We start from the raw sequence: 16,440 nt of genomic DNA on the forward strand, positions 1-16,440 counted from the left end.
GGTGTACCCCCAATTCTAAATCTGCCACAGGGGAAAATGCTCTCTTTCCACATCACACTTTTAAAGCACATGGCTCCCCCCAAAGGATCCTGGGAATTGTAGTGTCCAGAGCTGCAATTCCCAGCACTCTTGATGGATGACAGTTCCCAGGACCCTTTGGGGGAGAAGCCGCATGCTTTAAGTGTACAGTGCGGATGTGACCTAAGGCTGCCCCACCTTTCTTGCCCATAAATAGGCTTGGACTGTGACATCGATATCCCCAAGACCATCCAGATGGTACGGAGGCAGCGCTCTGGCATGGTGCAAACAGAAGCGCAGTACAAGTTCGTCTACATGGCTGTCCAGCAGTACATTGCCACAGAACAAAAGGAGCTGGAAGAGGAACAGGTAGGGGGCGTCCCATTTGCCCACCAAAAGAGGGGCGGTTTGACCTGAAGAGTGCTTAGGGATGGGACCAGGGACTGGATCACACAAGGCTAGTTTTGGATGCAAAGGAATAGTGGGAGGAACCAGCTAGGGAAAGGAAGAAGGCTCAGAGACTGGGGAGTGGTGGTGGGATGATCATGGGTGGTCAGAGAGAGAAGTCTGGGAGGAGGAGGTGTCAGAAGCTGAAGAGGTGACAGGGCTTAGTGAGCTGGGAGAGTCTGTGGCAGAGAGAAGTCTAGAATCGGAGGCAGAAGCTGAATCAGGAATGTTGGGGAGAGGCAGAGATGAGTCCAGCTGTTGAAGAGTCACGGGTGTCTCCCACTTCTGCTGCGACCAGTTCCCCTCCTCCCTGGACTCCCAGAACCAGAAGAGGGCTGAAATGGGTGAAGGAGACGTTGGCTTCATGCAGATGCAGTCTCTGATTGCTTAGGAAAAACCCTGGAGAGGAAAGGACTTAGACTGCTGTGGGGAGGTGGGGACTTTCAGTCTTGGCAACTGATCCATGGAGCAAGACCTGTGCTCATTAGGCCTGGCACTCCGCCAAGTCTGTGCACATCATGCTCTTGCCAATAAAGAGTTAATTCCAACTTGCAGGGAATGATTTACTGCTGGCTCGCTCCTGTCACCAATTGCTTTCCGAGCTCAACTCCCAAGGTGTTTGCTCTGAAAGCATTCAAACCAGAGGTGGGGAACCAGACTCCCATCTCCCATCAGCCCCCAGCCAGCATGGCCAATGGCCAGGGATGGTGAGAGCAACATCTGGAGGGCTGTAGGCTCCTCATCCCTGAACTAGACTGTCACTTGCCTGTATTTCCCTGAGTTACCTCCATCACAGCTCTGCCTTTTTTAAAAATGCAGGAATAAGGAACCTGCGGCTCTTCAGAAGTTGCAGGGCTCCAACCTCCATCAGCCGCAGTTGCATCCAGTGGTGGTCCTACTCAGAGTAGACCCATGGAAGTTGGTGGACGTTGGCTAACTCGGGCACAGTGATTTCCATGAGTCTGCTCTTGAGTAAAACTAGGTGGGATGCTGCCCAATGAACCCAAGTTAGTCTCGTCCATGAATTTCAGTGGGTCTGCTCTGAGCAAGAGTAGGTCACATTTTAGAAATGGCCGCAAAGTTTGGAGGAGCTGTGGAACCAATCAAATCTGTCCGGTTGTCACGTTTCAGAGAAATACGAGGAAGGAGAGAGAGTACTTGAATATCCGATACCCGCCGATGGAGCAGCCCAGAATGAAAGCTCGTCCCCCGTCACCAAGAGTCCAGACAGGGTAAGGTGGAGCTGTGGAGAAGAGGGCCTTATTTGAAGGCAAAGCGCGGGGGGGGGGGGGAGAGAGGAGTTGGTGAGACAGCATAGAATCGAAGCCCTGGCCCAACATGAATTCAGAGCAAATTTTTTGGCTACAGAGAACATTCTTTTCAGAGTTGGGGATGCCAGAGGAAATTGTGAGAGGGCAGAAATACAAATTGTTGTGAGCAGCATAGCATCCAATTGGCATGTTGGGAGGGTGGGAAGCCAACAGTTCACCTCCATGCCCAAAGGCCTCCCAGCAAACAGTACTGTCAAGGAACCCAATCATTGCCTCAGTTCTTTGTCTGTAAGATTTAGTGTTTATTTTGTTGTTACATTTCTATACCACCTTTCCTCCAAGGAATTAAAGGTGTCTTACCTGGTTTACCTCTCTCTCCATTTCATCACTGCAACAACCCTGTGAGGTAGGTTAGGCTGAGAGGCAGTGACTGGCCCAAGGTGTGTCACACACACACACACACACACACACACACGGTGGCTGAGAGGGGGATTTGAACCCTGGTCCTCCAGCACTCTACCCATTACACCACACTGCCTCTCAAGATGAGAATGCTTTCATAGACAGGGGAAGCAGCAGCAAAACGCCCATGTGGTTACAGCTAGATAATAGATGTGAGATGCTTTGAACACTCGAGGGGGTTGGAGGATGGAAGTTCTTGGTTGATGTGTTCCAGCCCCCTTTCTCCTGTTTTGTGCAAGACGAGGGTTGAGCTAGATGCCCCACTAGGCCCCTTCCAACTCCACAATTCTGTGTTTCTGTGTTTCTCTAGAGTCGACGAAGAATCTGCCTCCGTATACGAGAACCTCAGCGTTAAAGCCACAAAGGTCTCAGGTTTAAGCAGCTCAGGGAGATAGCAGCTTCGGAAAGGGACGTGTACTTGGTGGCTATAAAACAGGTCTGTGGTTTGTTTGTTTAACTTTAACGCTGTTTTAAGGGACCAGTGGGATCTGCAACAAAAATGTTGCAGCGTGGAACATTCCTGTTCCGTATGCCGTAGAGGAAGAGAGATTCCCCGCCCCCCTCATCACCCAATATTCACTGCCTCATTCACAGGAGACAAATTTTAGGCAGGGGGCATTTTGAAAGGTTTTCTTTTCATTTTCAGTGGTGTGGTGTTGTTGGTTTTTTTTAAAAAAAACTCTCTGAAAAGGTTTGAAGGTTATTACTGGTAGTACCATAGTCGAGTTTTCTTTTTTTTAAAAAAAGGAGATCCAGTTTGAGCAGAACTGCTTCTGGGCATTTTGCAATCCCTCTCTTCCACTCTCCCTGCCCAAATGCCCCAGGCATTGTATATTTGAGGGCAGAGAAGGAAATGGTATCCACCTCAGCCCACAGATCAGGGATGGGGTACCTCAGGCCATGGGATCAAATGTGCCCCTTCCAGACTCGCTTGCATAGCCCTCAGAATTTCCCCTGGGCAACGCCCCCTCTCAGCAGACCACACCCCCTGACACATAGGCCACACCCCTCCCCACAGACCACGCCCCCTCCCCGGCCCTGTTCCACATCTTCTTTGTCAGGCTGAAAGTGCCCTTGCAACTCTGATGGTGCCTCTTGTTTGTCTGCATGGAGGATAGATCGGGGTTTGTTTGTGTGTGTGGAGATTAGCCTACCCCACCAAGATAGAATTCTGCTTTCATTGCTCCACTCACCATTGGCATGTGGCCCTCGGAAGTTTTCTCCAGAGCGGATGTGGCCCTTGGGCTGAAAAGTATTTCCTTCCCCTGCCAGAGAGAGAGAGAGAGAGGTCATCTCAATGTGGACTAGTGGCATGCAGGGGCGTAGCTAGGGGTGGTGAGGTGGGTCCCCGCCAGGGGCGCAGGCGATTGTGGGCCTTTATGGAATATATCCATAAATATAAATAACAGTGGTATCTCTGGATGCGAACAGGATCCATTCCGGAGCCTCATTTGCATCCAGAGCAGAACGCAACCCGCGTCTGTGCGGGTCGCGATTTGCTGCTTGTGCGCATGCGTTTGAGGTCATTTTGAGCGTCTGCGCATGTGCAAGCGGCGAAACCCGGAAGTAACGTGTTCCGTTACTTTCGGGTCGCTGCAGAGCGTAACCTGAAAACGCTCAACCTGAAGCGACTTTAATCCGAGGTATGACTGTATCGATTATTGCCTCATAAGAAATGGTTTTTAATAGAGGGTGAATGGAATGGGTGGAGGGGGGGCGGTTGGAGGAGAGGCGGAAAGAAGAGCTAATTTGTCCATGGCTAGGGGGCGCGATCTGGGCGGTTCTGCCAGGGACCAAAACAGAGACACTTGCTATTCTGTCTCTGTTAATACTGTGATGTTCAAATTGCTGGGAGGCAGAGCAACCTCCATTGGTTCTGCTGTGTGACAGGCCGGCCCCCATCAGTCTTCCTCTCCCCATCACTGTCATCTAGGGGGCGGCCACCCCACCCAGCGGCTTCAGTGGAAGAGATAGCAAGCAGAAGGCTAGTTTCATCCGCGTTGCTGGATGCCCAGCTGCATCAAGCACCTTGCCATCATTTGGTCATTATAGGAACAAGAGTTTAGAAACTGGTGTTTTGAGCTTTGATTTTCCTCTTCCCTCCCTGTCCCCTTATGTGTTGTGTTTTGTTTTTAATCGCAAGCTTGCAGGTAGTTTTGGTTCGATTGTAGGCAAGCTGCTCTGGGAGTGTTTTTGGGTTGAACAGTGGGGTACAAATGCTCAGAGCAAATAAATAAAGCGAATACCTCTTTTCCCCTCCCTTTTTTCCTGCCTTTATATTAGGGGTTGCCGAGAGCTGCATCTGCACATCCTCCACCACCTTCCATCACTACCTACTTCTCGTTTTCACCACTTGAACCTTGGATTCAGCACAGAAAACCAAAGATTGACCCAGCATGCCACCTGTCAAGGGAGGAGCTGTCTATGCTTTAGGAACAAATCTTGGCCTAACTTATTCAGGAGAGAGACAAACTTTCCCCCCCGTCGTGCACAAATTCCCATATGCCGTTTATCTGCAAGTGCCTCTGATGTCTGTAATAGAGCCTACGAATCTCCTTTTAACTTGTTTTTTTTTATAGATATATAGATATATATATATAAGCACAGAAAGCTAATGAGTGTCCTTTTTTGTGGGGTGGGGTGGAGAGGGGAAAGCTGTTAAAACGTCACAGAAATAGGAGGCAAAAGCACATTGTTGTGCATGGAGTGTGGTACGGTTTTCTCCTCGGTGGGGTTGGGTTTACTGAGCTGCAGAGGAGAGAGTAGTAGTAGTAGTAGTAGTAGTAATTATTGATACGCCTTCCACCTGGCTGGGTTTCCTCAGCCACTCTGGGCAGCTCCCAACAGAAGATTAAAAACACGATAAAAGATCAAACATTAAAACCATCCCTAAACAGGGCTGCCTTCAGATGTCTTCTAAAAGTCAGATAGTTGTTTATTTCCTTCACATCTAATGGGAGGGCATTCCACAGGGCATGCGCCACTACCGAGAAGGCCCTCTGCCTGGTTCCCTGTAACTTCACTTCTCACAGTGAGGGACCACCAGAAGGCCCTTGGAGTGGGACCTCAGTGTCCAGGCTGAATGATGGGGGTGGAGACGCTCCTTCAGGTATACTGGGCTGAGGCCGTAGTATGTTGCAGCAACTCTTGTTTGTGATTTTTGCTCATTTTGCCCATGTCCCCCAACTGTGGCCCCCAGTAGGCTATGATGGGCTAGCTAACAAAATGATCCATGCTGATCATGGTTTGCTAGGGAGCTACAGGCATCCTTCCACACACCTTGTTCAGAAACAGCTAGAAGTTGAAGCTTCCTTATTGTCTTATTCTGCCAGGAGAGGAGCAAAGTAGGAGTGGATCGGGCGTCACACTTCAGTGTGATGCTTGCTTCAGAGAAACCACATTATGGCAGAATCAGAATCAGTTGGAAGGGACCCCGTGGGTCATCTAGTCCAACCCCCTTCCATGCAAGATTCACAGCTAAAGAATCCCTGGCAGACAGCTGCCCCCAACCTCTGTCTAAAAACCTCCAATGAGGGAGAAAAGTCCATCACCTTCAGAGCAGCTCTGGCTTACTGTTATGACTGAACATGGCTGTGCTACCTTACAGTAATGCCACATCTGTAGTCACTGCCTGGTTTACCCTTATATGGGAAAATGCCAAATTGCGCCACCATTTTGAGAATACTAGGAATGCTTCTCTATGTTAACGAGAGGTTTTTTTAAACTGGGTACCTTTTCTTCCACACCAGGGATGGCTAACATCTGTGGCATTCCAGATTTTGCTGGACTCTTAAATCTGACCACTCACCCCATCTTGGGCTGGCAGCAGCTCGGGCCCTGACCTCTCTTTTTTGGCTCTTCAAGATATGGCAACCCTATCTTAGTAGAAGTTGTCTTTTTTAAAAGAGTAGTTTCGAGGTGAGAAACTTCCAAATTAAACCTTGAATGCCGGCCATAAACAAACACTTAATGGGTGCAAGTTGTCAGGAGCTCGTCCTACTCTCGAGTAGGACCGCCATGTGAAAGACAACAATCCCATGACTGCAATCACGGAGCAGGAATTCTAACATAAATGTCATGGCATTTGCAAGACACCATGTTTCCCTGCCTTCGGAAAAGGTTAGGGGGGAGTCTCTGCGAGTTGCTTCAGAGCTGCGATGTCTTGCTGGTGCGTTTTGTTTTTGTGTGTTTAAAACAGAGTTGGGAAAAATGACCACTGCTAGCTTAAAGGGTCATGATTTGTTTGCTGATGTCTCAATACAGATCAGGCTTAAGAACCCACTGGGTGGTGATGGTTGGGAGGGAGGGATTGTTTAATCAAACCATGGGTTTTTAAAAGTTCGTTCTTCTAGAAAATCTTTACGAAAGTTAGTTGCTTGTTGAGGAACCTTCTGCGTGTGGCAAAGGATTTGCAGTGTGTGTGTGTGTGTGTGCTGTACAGTGTATTCATGGTGCATTCTCCTAGGCTAGTCCTACCAGTGATAAACCAGGAAGGAACCTCATTGACACCCATCTAGCAAGATGAGCCCTGCCATCTAGTCTAGCCTCCTGTTCTCACAGCAGCCAATCATATGCCCCCAATGGGAAGACCACAAGTGCAGGTAGCCCCTCGTAACCTCTTTAAAAACCATTCTCTGCTTGTTTTCTCTCTCTTTCAATTGCGCACTGCTACCCACCCTTCGGGAGGGGGGGGAAATCCTGCAAAACACCAACACATATTTTAAGTCAATTTAAAGAAACTGCCATATTTGTAGAATACCACACACCATCTATATAAAATTGAAATGTTTAATAACACATATAAAATTAAATACGTTCTCTTCCCACTCCAAGATATAATTGCGCATAAGCTTCATTCAAGCTGTTGTGAAGGGAGTCAGTCTCTGGGGAAAAGTCCCTTTTTCATTGTCCTTCCACATGTAATGGGCCCAGGGGACAACACTGCGCATTTTTGAACAGTTGGCCTCTGATTCCTGCTGGCATGATAGGCGTGTGGGGAGGCATCATTCCAGGTAACTCTGGTGGGCATCCTTCAGAGCAGCAGGTGTCTACAGTTTCTGGTCTTGGCCTTGCATTGCTCTCTGCCTTGCCATGGGAGTCACAAACTGGGTTAACACAGCAGAACCCACAGGGTGTATGGAACGGCAATGTCTTTATTTAAAAGTTTCCAGAAGTTCCTAAAAAGAGCAGCATGAGAGAGCAGAAAGCACCGATGTCCCAACTCAGAAAGCCAGACCGTTGGACCACCAAGAATCTAGAGTTGTCCGCTGTGACAGTCTCAGGCCAAGAGGGTTTTGTACTCGGAGGTACAAAATATGTACCTCCTGCATGCAAAATATGTGCTCTGCCCACTGAAACACAGTCCCTCCCTCTCTCGGGCTCACCCTAGGAGGTCAAGAATGTCGCTCATCGTTGGCGCTGGGGTGGTGGTCGGAGGCGGTGGCACATAGTGTGGCCTGCTCAGCGTGTAAGTCCTGGTGAAGCAGCGGAGGTTGCCCGTCTTCAGGGCGCACTGAACCGGCCACAGGATGATGCAGAAGAGAATGATGATCAAGGCCGAGAGCAGCATGATGCGCTTCCAGTCATCGCACATGTCGCAGCGGGCAAGCCTGCTCATGAAGCTCTCTGGGGGCACCACAGGGATTTCGGGTTTGCTGGGGGCGACGTCGATGCTGATGCAGGGCTCAGCGCTCTCCGGGTCGGACGACTGCCTGCAGCAGAGGCGGGTGCCCTCCATCCAGATCATTTTCTCCTTCTGTAGCTCGGGAGGCAGGGTGGCCAAGAGTTCCTTGCTCGTCTGGAGGCCCGGAGGCCCTTCCAGAGGGATCTCGGTGATCTGGCGGCAGAAGGGGCAGGGGAGCTGGTCCTCGACTCGGTGAGGGGGGAGAGTGGCGGTCAGGCGGGCCAAGCACTCCAGGCAGAAGGTGTGTTGGCACTGGAGGACCTTGGGGGTCTTGAAGAGGTTGTCGTAGGTGTTGAAGCAGATGGAGCACTCAATGGGGGAGCCCGGCTGCGGCGAGGTGGGGGAGCCCAGGCGAATCTTCCCGGAGGTGGGAGAGCACACCGGGGAGCACACGCGGGGGCGGCCTTCCGAGGCGGGAGACGTGATCACGATGGGGCTGAGGGGGACGGGGATCTCGTGCGGGGCAGCTGGGACGGGGCTGGTGGGGCTGGTGGGAGGAGAGTTGGGCACTTCGGCGTGCCACACGTGGGAGAAGCAGGACATGACAGAATCTGCACAGAGAGAGAGAGAGAATCTGTATTAAGGGAAGCCAAGACAAGGAAGAACCAAAATGGGATGGGTAGCTACGTGGGTTTGCATTCCCTCTTGGGGGGGGGGGGAGCGCATGCAAATTTTAGCTATGTACATTAGGCTAGTTTCTACACAAACACACTCCTCTCTGTCCTCAGGCAAGCAAGAAGCAATGGCAAAGCACAAGGGCATAAACCAGGCACACAAAAGCACTGGAGGGTTTGAAGCAGCGTGGGGTGACGGGGAGCCCAGGGGAAAGTTGGAAGGGCCACACAGAGAGGCCTGGAGGTCCACATGTGGCCCCCAGAACTGACATTCCCCACTCCTCATCTATACACACTATATATATATATATATATATATATATATATATATATATATATCCGTAATGGAAATGACTTGATACTCCAATCCAGTTTTAGGACAAGTATTATTAGCTTTAAGGAATGTTGTTTTTCCTGAAAGGAATTAGACTAATTGGCAGAAGTGAGCATCTATCAACAGCTACAGACTGAGGGGGCTGCATCTATATACCTCTGAATACCAATTGCTGGGGATGTATGTACACACACACACTGCCTGTGGGCAGAAGCAACCAGCTGACCCCTACTGGAATCAGAATACTGGGGTGAGATGAAGCTTTTGGCTGATCCAGCAAGGCTCTTGCATTTATTTATTTTACTTAGACACCTCAGACTACTGTTAGTGCCACCACCTCCCGTCACTTCCAGTTCCTCCACCCTTAAGCTGGGGATAGACAAAGCAGGGGAGGCTGGCTGAATAGGAGGGCACTGCTACAACCAACCTCAGCCAGTCCCCCGCCTGCCTGCCTTCTTATAGCCGGACAGGGGGTAACTGTGCCTGACCTTAGCTCTGGCTCCATCCACTGCTGGCCTCCTCACCTTCTGCCCTGCCAGTTCCACCAGCCACCAGCCACCAGGGGCAGAGCCACCAATAGAAAAGTGTAAAAACATACCCCAGCCGGTGCTTCTCCTAAGCTGAGAAGAGAGAAGTGTTGCCGTCTCCATGAAATCCACAAGGGATCTCTCTAAGGTTGGCTATCTAGCCTGCTCGGTGGTGGTGGAGGAGGAGGAGGAAGTGGCGACAGGCAGCTTGCGCAAGAGCCTAAGACAGACAGATAAGTCCATTCAGAACTGGAGGTAAGTACTAGCACCAGAGAGCTAAACACAGGTTTCAACTATTTAGGTGGGCAGGAAGGCACACGGTGGGTCTTGAACCCATAGTTTGCAAGCTACAACAGATTACAGTGGTGCTTACAGCGCCGCTAGTGGGTGGAGGCTGGTACTGCAGTGGCCAGTTCAGCAGAGATCACCAGCTAGAAGAGGCCAATAGGGGTTGAGGGCCTGGCATTTTCTGTCTTTGAAACAACAGCTGGCTCTGGTTTGGACTTGCCCATCTCTGTGCTGCCTGGAACTTCTGGGAGTTGTAGTTCAATCCCGCTCGCCTGGGCAGCACTTTGGGGAAGGTTCTCATCTCATCCTAAGGGACAGGAAGGGTTTTGCTTGTGCTCTTAGGCCCAGTTTTGGCAAGCCCGCCCCTTTCCGCTAGTTTACGGCCAAATTAAACCTTATTTAATAGGCTGGGAGTTTGCGTAGGCAAGATTATGACTGTGTCTTAACGTAACCAGCTTCTATCACATATACACACACACTTTTCTGTTTCCAACAAAATGTTAAAAGGGTGTCTGCTGACAACAGTCCAGTTCCTAGAAGCCTGGTGTAATAAAGCTGTAGTATTAGGCACTTCCAAAAAGGAAGCCAGATGAGACTATGGTCCTTTCCTGGGGAAAGACCATGGCTGGGTAGCATCTGCTTTGCATGCAGAAGTTCAATCCCAGGTAGAGGCTGGGAATATCCCCTGCCTGAAACCCTTGAAAGCTGCTGCCAGTCAGTGTAGGCATCAATGAGCTAGATGGGCCAAAGATCTGCTTTGGGAGGGCTTCCTCCTAGAGTCGTTTAAATCTCACTTCCTAGAAGGCCAGAAAGGAACGTGGGAATTAATGACTATCAAATTATTGCAACAATTTGATAACTCAAACTTAGGCTGCATATGTTGCTGAACTACAACTCCCACCTGTCAGGCTTGCTGGGGCTGATGAGAATTGTAGTTCAGCAATATCCGGAGGGCCCACAGGCTTCCCATCCTTACTAAACAGCTTCGGTCCAGTATATCTGAAGGAGCGTCTCCACCCCCATCGTTCTGCCCGGACACTGAGGTCCAGCGCCGAGGGCCTTCTGGCGGTTCCCTCACTGCGAGAAGCCAAGTTACAGGGAACTAGGCAGAGGGCCTTCTCGGTAGTGGCACCTGCCCTGTGGAACGCCATCCCACCAGATGTCAAAGAGAACAACAACTACCAGACTTTTAGAAGACAATTGAAGGCAGCCCTGTTTAGGGAAGCTTTTAATGTTTGACGTATTACAGTATTTTAATATTTTGTTGGAAGCCGCCCAGAGTGGCTGGGGAAGCCCAGCCAGATGGTGGGGTATAAATAATAAATTATTATTATTATTATTATTGTTATTGTTATTATTATTTAAATTCTTTGCTTTTCTTTTGCACCCAGAAGATCTACCTGGCTGTTTTTATGCTGTCTTTCCTCCATGGAGCTGAAGCTGAGCGATATAGTTCTGTCTCCCCCTTCCCCACCTTTTTATCCCCACAGCAACCCTGCAAAGCATGGAAGGCTGGGAGATTATGATTGGCCAAAGGTCACCTGGCAGCTTCATTGGAACCCAGGTCTCCTTGCTTATACCTCTTGCCTGCTCCCACACTCGGCTTGCCCTGTGCAAATCCAGGAAACTTTAAACAAAGCTTGTGCCAAGTCACAGCAACTAGTCCTCTTTAGGCATCTGGAAGAATTAGGCTGTGTTTTAAAAACATCCAGTGAGGTGTCTAATGGGACAGGCTCCCTGCGATCAGGTGAGATGCTCAGAGCCCTGAAGCGAGGAACACTAATTTCCATGTACAGTACTCATGGAACTAGCTCAACCTGTTTTTGAGGCTAGGCTGAGCTGGGAAATAATTCAAATTCAACCAGAAGGATTGAGTCACCCCAATTCAATGGAATTGAATGCCTCTGCTACATGCTGCAGCTCCAGGTTAATTAATCTGCACCCGTTTGCTTCTGCCTGTTCATGTGCCTCAGTCACATGCCAATTCCTGGAAGAAGATGCCACTATAGCCCCTGGCATGGCAGGTTTTACCTTACCCAGAAGCAATAGCAAGGACTCCTACGCACTCAAGTCTAGCCCACATTAAGTAACTTGGCAGATTTGGGCTAAAAGCTTGATGGCAGAGTTGCTCAGATCCTGCCTACAGCTTTCCCATTGAGGCATCTGGTTGGCCACTGTGCATACAGGATGCAGGACTAGATGGGTCTTTGGCCTGAGCCAGCTTCAAGGCAAGAGTACCTCCTATTACTAAACACTGGAGACAGAGGTAAATGAATGGGACTTGTGACCATCAAGTATTCCCATTTTATTCAATGCAACAATTATGTAAGGTAGGTGAATTTTACAGCCGTGTGAAGATTTGAACCTGGACTCAACTATTTCTACCTCGACACCATATTGATTCTGTCGGATGTCTTTAATGGACACGCAACATATGAGAATTTATCCTGGAGAAGCTCATCCCTCTTGCATCTGCATGAATCAGTACATCAGGCTTGACTCAGCCTAATCAGTAATTCATGCCCAGTTAGGTGACTCATACAGAGATGCAGCAGGGAACCTTCTCCGAGGGCACGCGATCAATTTCGAACTCTGAACTCGGGATTAGCGCATGGATCTCATGCTCAATGCGGAGGCATGTGACAGAATCAGCTGTGGCCCCACATGAGCAGAATTGGAAAGAGGCAATGTCAGAGCACTGAATCACAAAGAGAAGCAACAGGGAAACTCCCAATATGGGTGGGTGCTCCAAGTCACATCATGTGTTTGTTTTGCTTTCGGCAGACCCAGCAATAAGTTTGGGAATGATCGGAACAGACTGTGAACCAGCTTTTGCAAACTCCATGCACCAGACACCCAGAAAACCAGTGTGGTGGACTGGTTAGCATGTCAGATTAGGAGTGGGATTAGGAGCAGGGCACTTGCTCAACAACAGTTTACCATTTCTGCTGAGGATCTGATATATGGAAAGGGCAACAACTGCATTAAATGGAGGGGGGGAGAATCTGATTGCACGTCTATGAGGACTTCACTGTGTGGACGCAGCACAGAACCTGCATGCAGGAACAGCGCCGAGCCCCCCCAAAACCTTGCCGCCCTCGGCTCCTTTGGGTGGAAGTCAGGGATATAAATTTAATAAGTAAAACAAACAAATGCAATAAATAAAACTGCTGTGTGGAGGTACTTGGCCCCTGCTGGCCCCACTTCAAATCCGTATTGCAGGGATGGACATTTTGACAGGTGGACAGAACCTCCCACCAGTCCCTTTGTTGTCCCTCTGCACCACTGTTTCCCAAACTCGGATCTCCAGCTGTCGTTGGACTACAACTCCCAGCATCCCTCGCTAGCAGGACCAGTGGTCAGGGATGATGGGACTTGCAGCTGGAGACCCAGGTTTGCAAGACACTGCTCTGCACTCTCAACAAAACATCTGCATTGAAAGCAATGGCTATTATCCAAGGACAGGGTTCGTTTTAATCTACACTGGAAAGCAGGCGGGTGGAAGACAGTCTTGGTATATAAGGCATCTTCCTGTGTTCTTTCCCTTTACAAAGCCCACCTAGTTCAGTATTGCCTGCACTGACTGGCAGTTGCTCTCCAGGGATTTAGGCAGGGAGTCTTTCCCAGACCTGCCCGGAGAATCTGAGACCACCTTTTTATTATTGACAGTATTATATTCGTACACCACCCTTCATCCGAAGATCACAGGGCAGTTCACAACATAAATATACAAAATGAGAACATGAAATACCAGTTTGGAAGATGAACACCACACACACACACACACACACACCACACACACACACACACACCTTTTTTCTGGTCCTAAGCTCTTTTGCATGCAAAGCAGATGCTCTGAGAGTTCACTACGGCCCTCCTTGAAAATAAATCTTCCTTTGCATGACAGGCCTATGAAATACGAAAGATATCCCCACCCTTTGCTCCCTATCCGGTGCCTGATGTGTCAATTTCATCCTCAATGTGTCATTTTCATTCTTTCTCCACGGCAGGCGGCTGCTGGCCTGCCTCAGTCTGGCAGGTAGTTTGCCATCGAATGGACCCATCGCCACCCTGCATCAACATCCTCCTCTCTCCTTCTGATGTCACTCAATTGCCACACTTGGGATGATGGCAGGATGTTTGTCTCAAAAGTGTCAGGAGGTGGAGTCACCGAAAGCCCAATGCTCAGAGGTATCTTTTGGGTTGCTGCCTCCGAGGCCTTTCCAGAAATTATACTTCTAAGCATCTCCCGGGAGTGGTTTTATCTTATCTGCTTTGCAGAACTACGCCGGAATTTGCATTCCACACCCTCGCTTCCAAGAGAGGCCCGGTTGCCTCAGGAAAGCGTTCACCGTTAGGAAAATAAAATTTCAAAGCCCCACACATCTCTCTCTCGGTTCCGTTCATTACTTAAGCTCAAGCTTTTGCCCCATCCACCGCAGAAAACATTTCCGATCGCAGGCTCTTTCTCACACAACTTTGCATCAGTTTTGCTGAGATTTTATTAGATAATAACCTTAATTCTGGGTGCAGGCTGAAGAACAGTAATGCACCAAAGGCTACTTTAAAAACTCTGTGGCAGAACTGGGATGTGATCAAGTTTTTCTTCCGGTGGATTGGGCCCCATAAATTACCAGGAGAAGGGGAACCATTTGGATTTTTTTTTTGGGGGGGGGTCCATCTCCTCTGGCCCTAAAAGTTCCCATGACAACCTTGAAGTTGGTTTGGTCTTTTCTGCTGACCCAGAAGTTAGGAGAAAGCAAAACATCAACTTACCTGTCTGAGTGTGCAAAATCTTTGAAGTAGTTCTGTTCCTCTTCACGGCATGCTGGTATGCTTCCCTGATATAAACCTTCCCAATACGCTGCTCTTAACTTGTCCTGGTGTCTTCTCAAAGGACACCATCCACACCACTGGCCACTGGGCCAATTACTCAGGTGTCTTTTATACCTTCTGGTCTAGCAGGATGACTTACCTGATCAGCATTACCTGTCTCTCCTGATTGTCAGGCAAGGCCTGCGTTGTCATTGGCCGGCTTCGCCCAGAGGGCGGGGCTTCCAATGTTGACAAACAGGACCGGCTGGAGCAGCTTCTGAACAGAAGAATCAAAGTTCCTGAGAGCCCTGCCCACTTCGTGGAAGTTTTGTCCTTTTGGAGATCTGGCAAAGGAAATACTTTTTTGTTCCGGTTTCAAGCAGCTCAGCGAAGGCAATAGACCTCTGGCATATATATTTTCTGGTGCTTTCAGGCCCAGAGTTAGATCTGTTGTGCCTATGCCACCATTTAGAAAGAAAAGAGAACTTTGCGCCTTTTCATTTAGAATGGTTTATGTTAATCAACAAAAACCTCATGGCAGGTTACATGAAATGTATAAAATATTCATTAAAATACCAATCCATACCCTCCAACATTTCTCTGATGAAAATAGTGACATCTTATTCCATAATACAGTGGTACCTCGGGTTAAGTACTTAATTCGTTCCGGAGGTCCGTTCTTAACCTGAAACTGTTCTTAACCTGAAGCACCACTTTAGCTAATGGGGCTTCCTGCTGCCGCCACTCGATTTCTGTTCTCATCCAGAAGCAAAGTTCTTAACCCTAGGTACTATTTCTGGGTTAGCGGAGTCTGTAACCTGAAGCGTATGTAACCTGAAGCGTATGTAACCCGAGGTACCGCTGTAATAGTAGTAGTAATAATCATCTTATTATTATACCCCACCCTTCTGACTGGGTTGTGCCAGCCACTCTGGGCAGCTTCCAACAGATATAAAAACACAATAAAGCATTCAACATTAAAATATTCCCCTATACAGGGCTGCCTTCAGATGCCTTCTGAAGGTTATATAGTTACTTATCTCCTTGGCTCAGAGTTTGCCTAAACTCAATACCCTCCAACATTTCTCTGATGAACATAGGGATGTCCTAAGGCAAAGTGGGACATTCCGGGATCAAATCAGAAACTGCGATGGCTTCTGTAAATCTGAGACTGTCCCTGGAAAATGGGGACACTTGGTCTGCTGATCTAGAGCAGGGATGGGGAACTGATTCCAGCTAGACGGTGACATTCCTTTCTAGGTAGTAGTAGTAATAATAAGAATACGAATAAGAATAATTGATTATTTATACCCTGCCCATATGGCTGGGCTCCCCCAGCCACTCTAGGTGATGCTGAGTAGAGCCAGAGGCAAAAGGGAGTGGAACAATAAAGGTAAACTTTACCTTTATTTTTATTTAGGCTAGTTTCTACACACATCCACACACCCCTCTCTATCCTCTGTTCTTTCTGGCTTAGGAACACACCAAGCTGACTTAAGGGCTCGTCTGTTTGTCCACCTGTCATGAGAAAGTTTATAATTTAAAGATAACCCCTTAGCATTAAGGAGCTGGCAATATGAGGATTTGCCTTAAGGTCACATGAGCCAGGCAGTTCCAAAGTTGCTGCACAAGTTTGTCTTAGAGGCTGGGAAGAACAAAGCTGTCACAAGCCGTTCCTCATTCCTGCGATTTGTCTGTGGACTCAGAATCACTAGACCACCCAGCTCAGCATTGTCTGCTCTGACTGGCAGCAGCGATCCAAGATCTCAGGCAAAGAAAAGTCTTTTCTCTCACCTGCTTACCTGATCTATCTTAGGAGGAGATGCTCAGCATTGACCCTGGGGCAAAATGTGTGCTATACCACAGAACTACAGTTTCAGGTTTTTTGCTTTGCCAGCATATTTTTCCAGCCCTTAAGTGCTGCTGCTGTTGTTGTTTAGTCATGTCCGACTCTTCGTGACCCCATGGACCAGAGCACGCC

The 16,440-nt window shown here is 48.8% G+C and overlaps 2 protein-coding genes across 6 annotated transcripts in view; one reads left to right on the plus strand and one right to left on the minus strand.

Annotated features, from left to right (window-relative positions):
• Positions 1-4,796, plus strand: part of LOC309346819 (tyrosine-protein phosphatase non-receptor type 11-like) — a 55,324-nt gene extending 50,528 nt beyond the window's left edge. For both annotated transcript variants that reach the window (XM_081871038.1, XM_081871039.1), the window contains exons 13-16: positions 236-387; positions 1,597-1,697; positions 2,509-2,634; positions 4,482-4,796. In XM_081871038.1, the coding sequence (XP_081727164.1) occupies positions 236-387; positions 1,597-1,697; positions 2,509-2,593 (338 nt within the window). In that variant the 3' untranslated portion in view covers positions 2,594-2,634; positions 4,482-4,796. The remainder of the gene's footprint in view (positions 1-235; positions 388-1,596; positions 1,698-2,508; positions 2,635-4,481) is intronic.
• Positions 4,797-6,972: 2,176 nt separating this feature from the next.
• RNF223 (ring finger protein 223) lies at positions 6,973-15,196 on the minus strand. 4 transcript variants are annotated; one of them, XM_081871310.1, is made up of 3 exons: positions 14,634-15,196; positions 9,428-9,576; positions 6,973-8,432 (listed from the first exon to the last, which is right to left on the minus strand). In XM_081871310.1, the coding sequence occupies exons 2-3, from the start codon at positions 9,477-9,479 to the stop codon at positions 7,579-7,581; spliced, it is 906 nt and encodes a 301-aa protein (XP_081727436.1). In that variant the 5' UTR covers positions 9,480-9,576; positions 14,634-15,196; the 3' UTR covers positions 6,973-7,578. The 4 variants fall into 4 exon arrangements, with proteins under 4 accessions (XP_081727436.1, XP_081727434.1, XP_081727435.1 ...); XM_081871308.1 differs by lacking the exon at positions 14,634-15,196 and adding an exon at positions 14,421-14,623; XM_081871309.1 differs by lacking the exon at positions 14,634-15,196 and adding an exon at positions 11,045-13,388.
• Between the last annotated feature and the right edge of the window lie 1,244 nt (positions 15,197-16,440).

The sequence above is a fragment of the Podarcis erhardii genome, assembly GCF_964252035.2.
Source record: "Podarcis erhardii genome assembly, chromosome: 7".
NCBI classification, from domain to species: Eukaryota; Metazoa; Chordata; class Lepidosauria; order Squamata; family Lacertidae; genus Podarcis; species Podarcis erhardii.

What these genes read in the sequence shown, in the direction of transcription:
- RNF223 (XM_081871310.1), bottom strand. Translation starts at nt 9,479, where the DNA reads ATGGAGACGGCAACACTTCTCTCTTCTCAGCTTAGGAGAAGCACCGGC. An exon ending in TAGGAGAAGCACCGGCTGGG is followed by an intron (nt 8,433 to 9,427) that starts GTATGTTTTTAC and finishes CTCTCTGTGCAG; the next exon opens with ATTCTGTCATGTCCTGCTTC.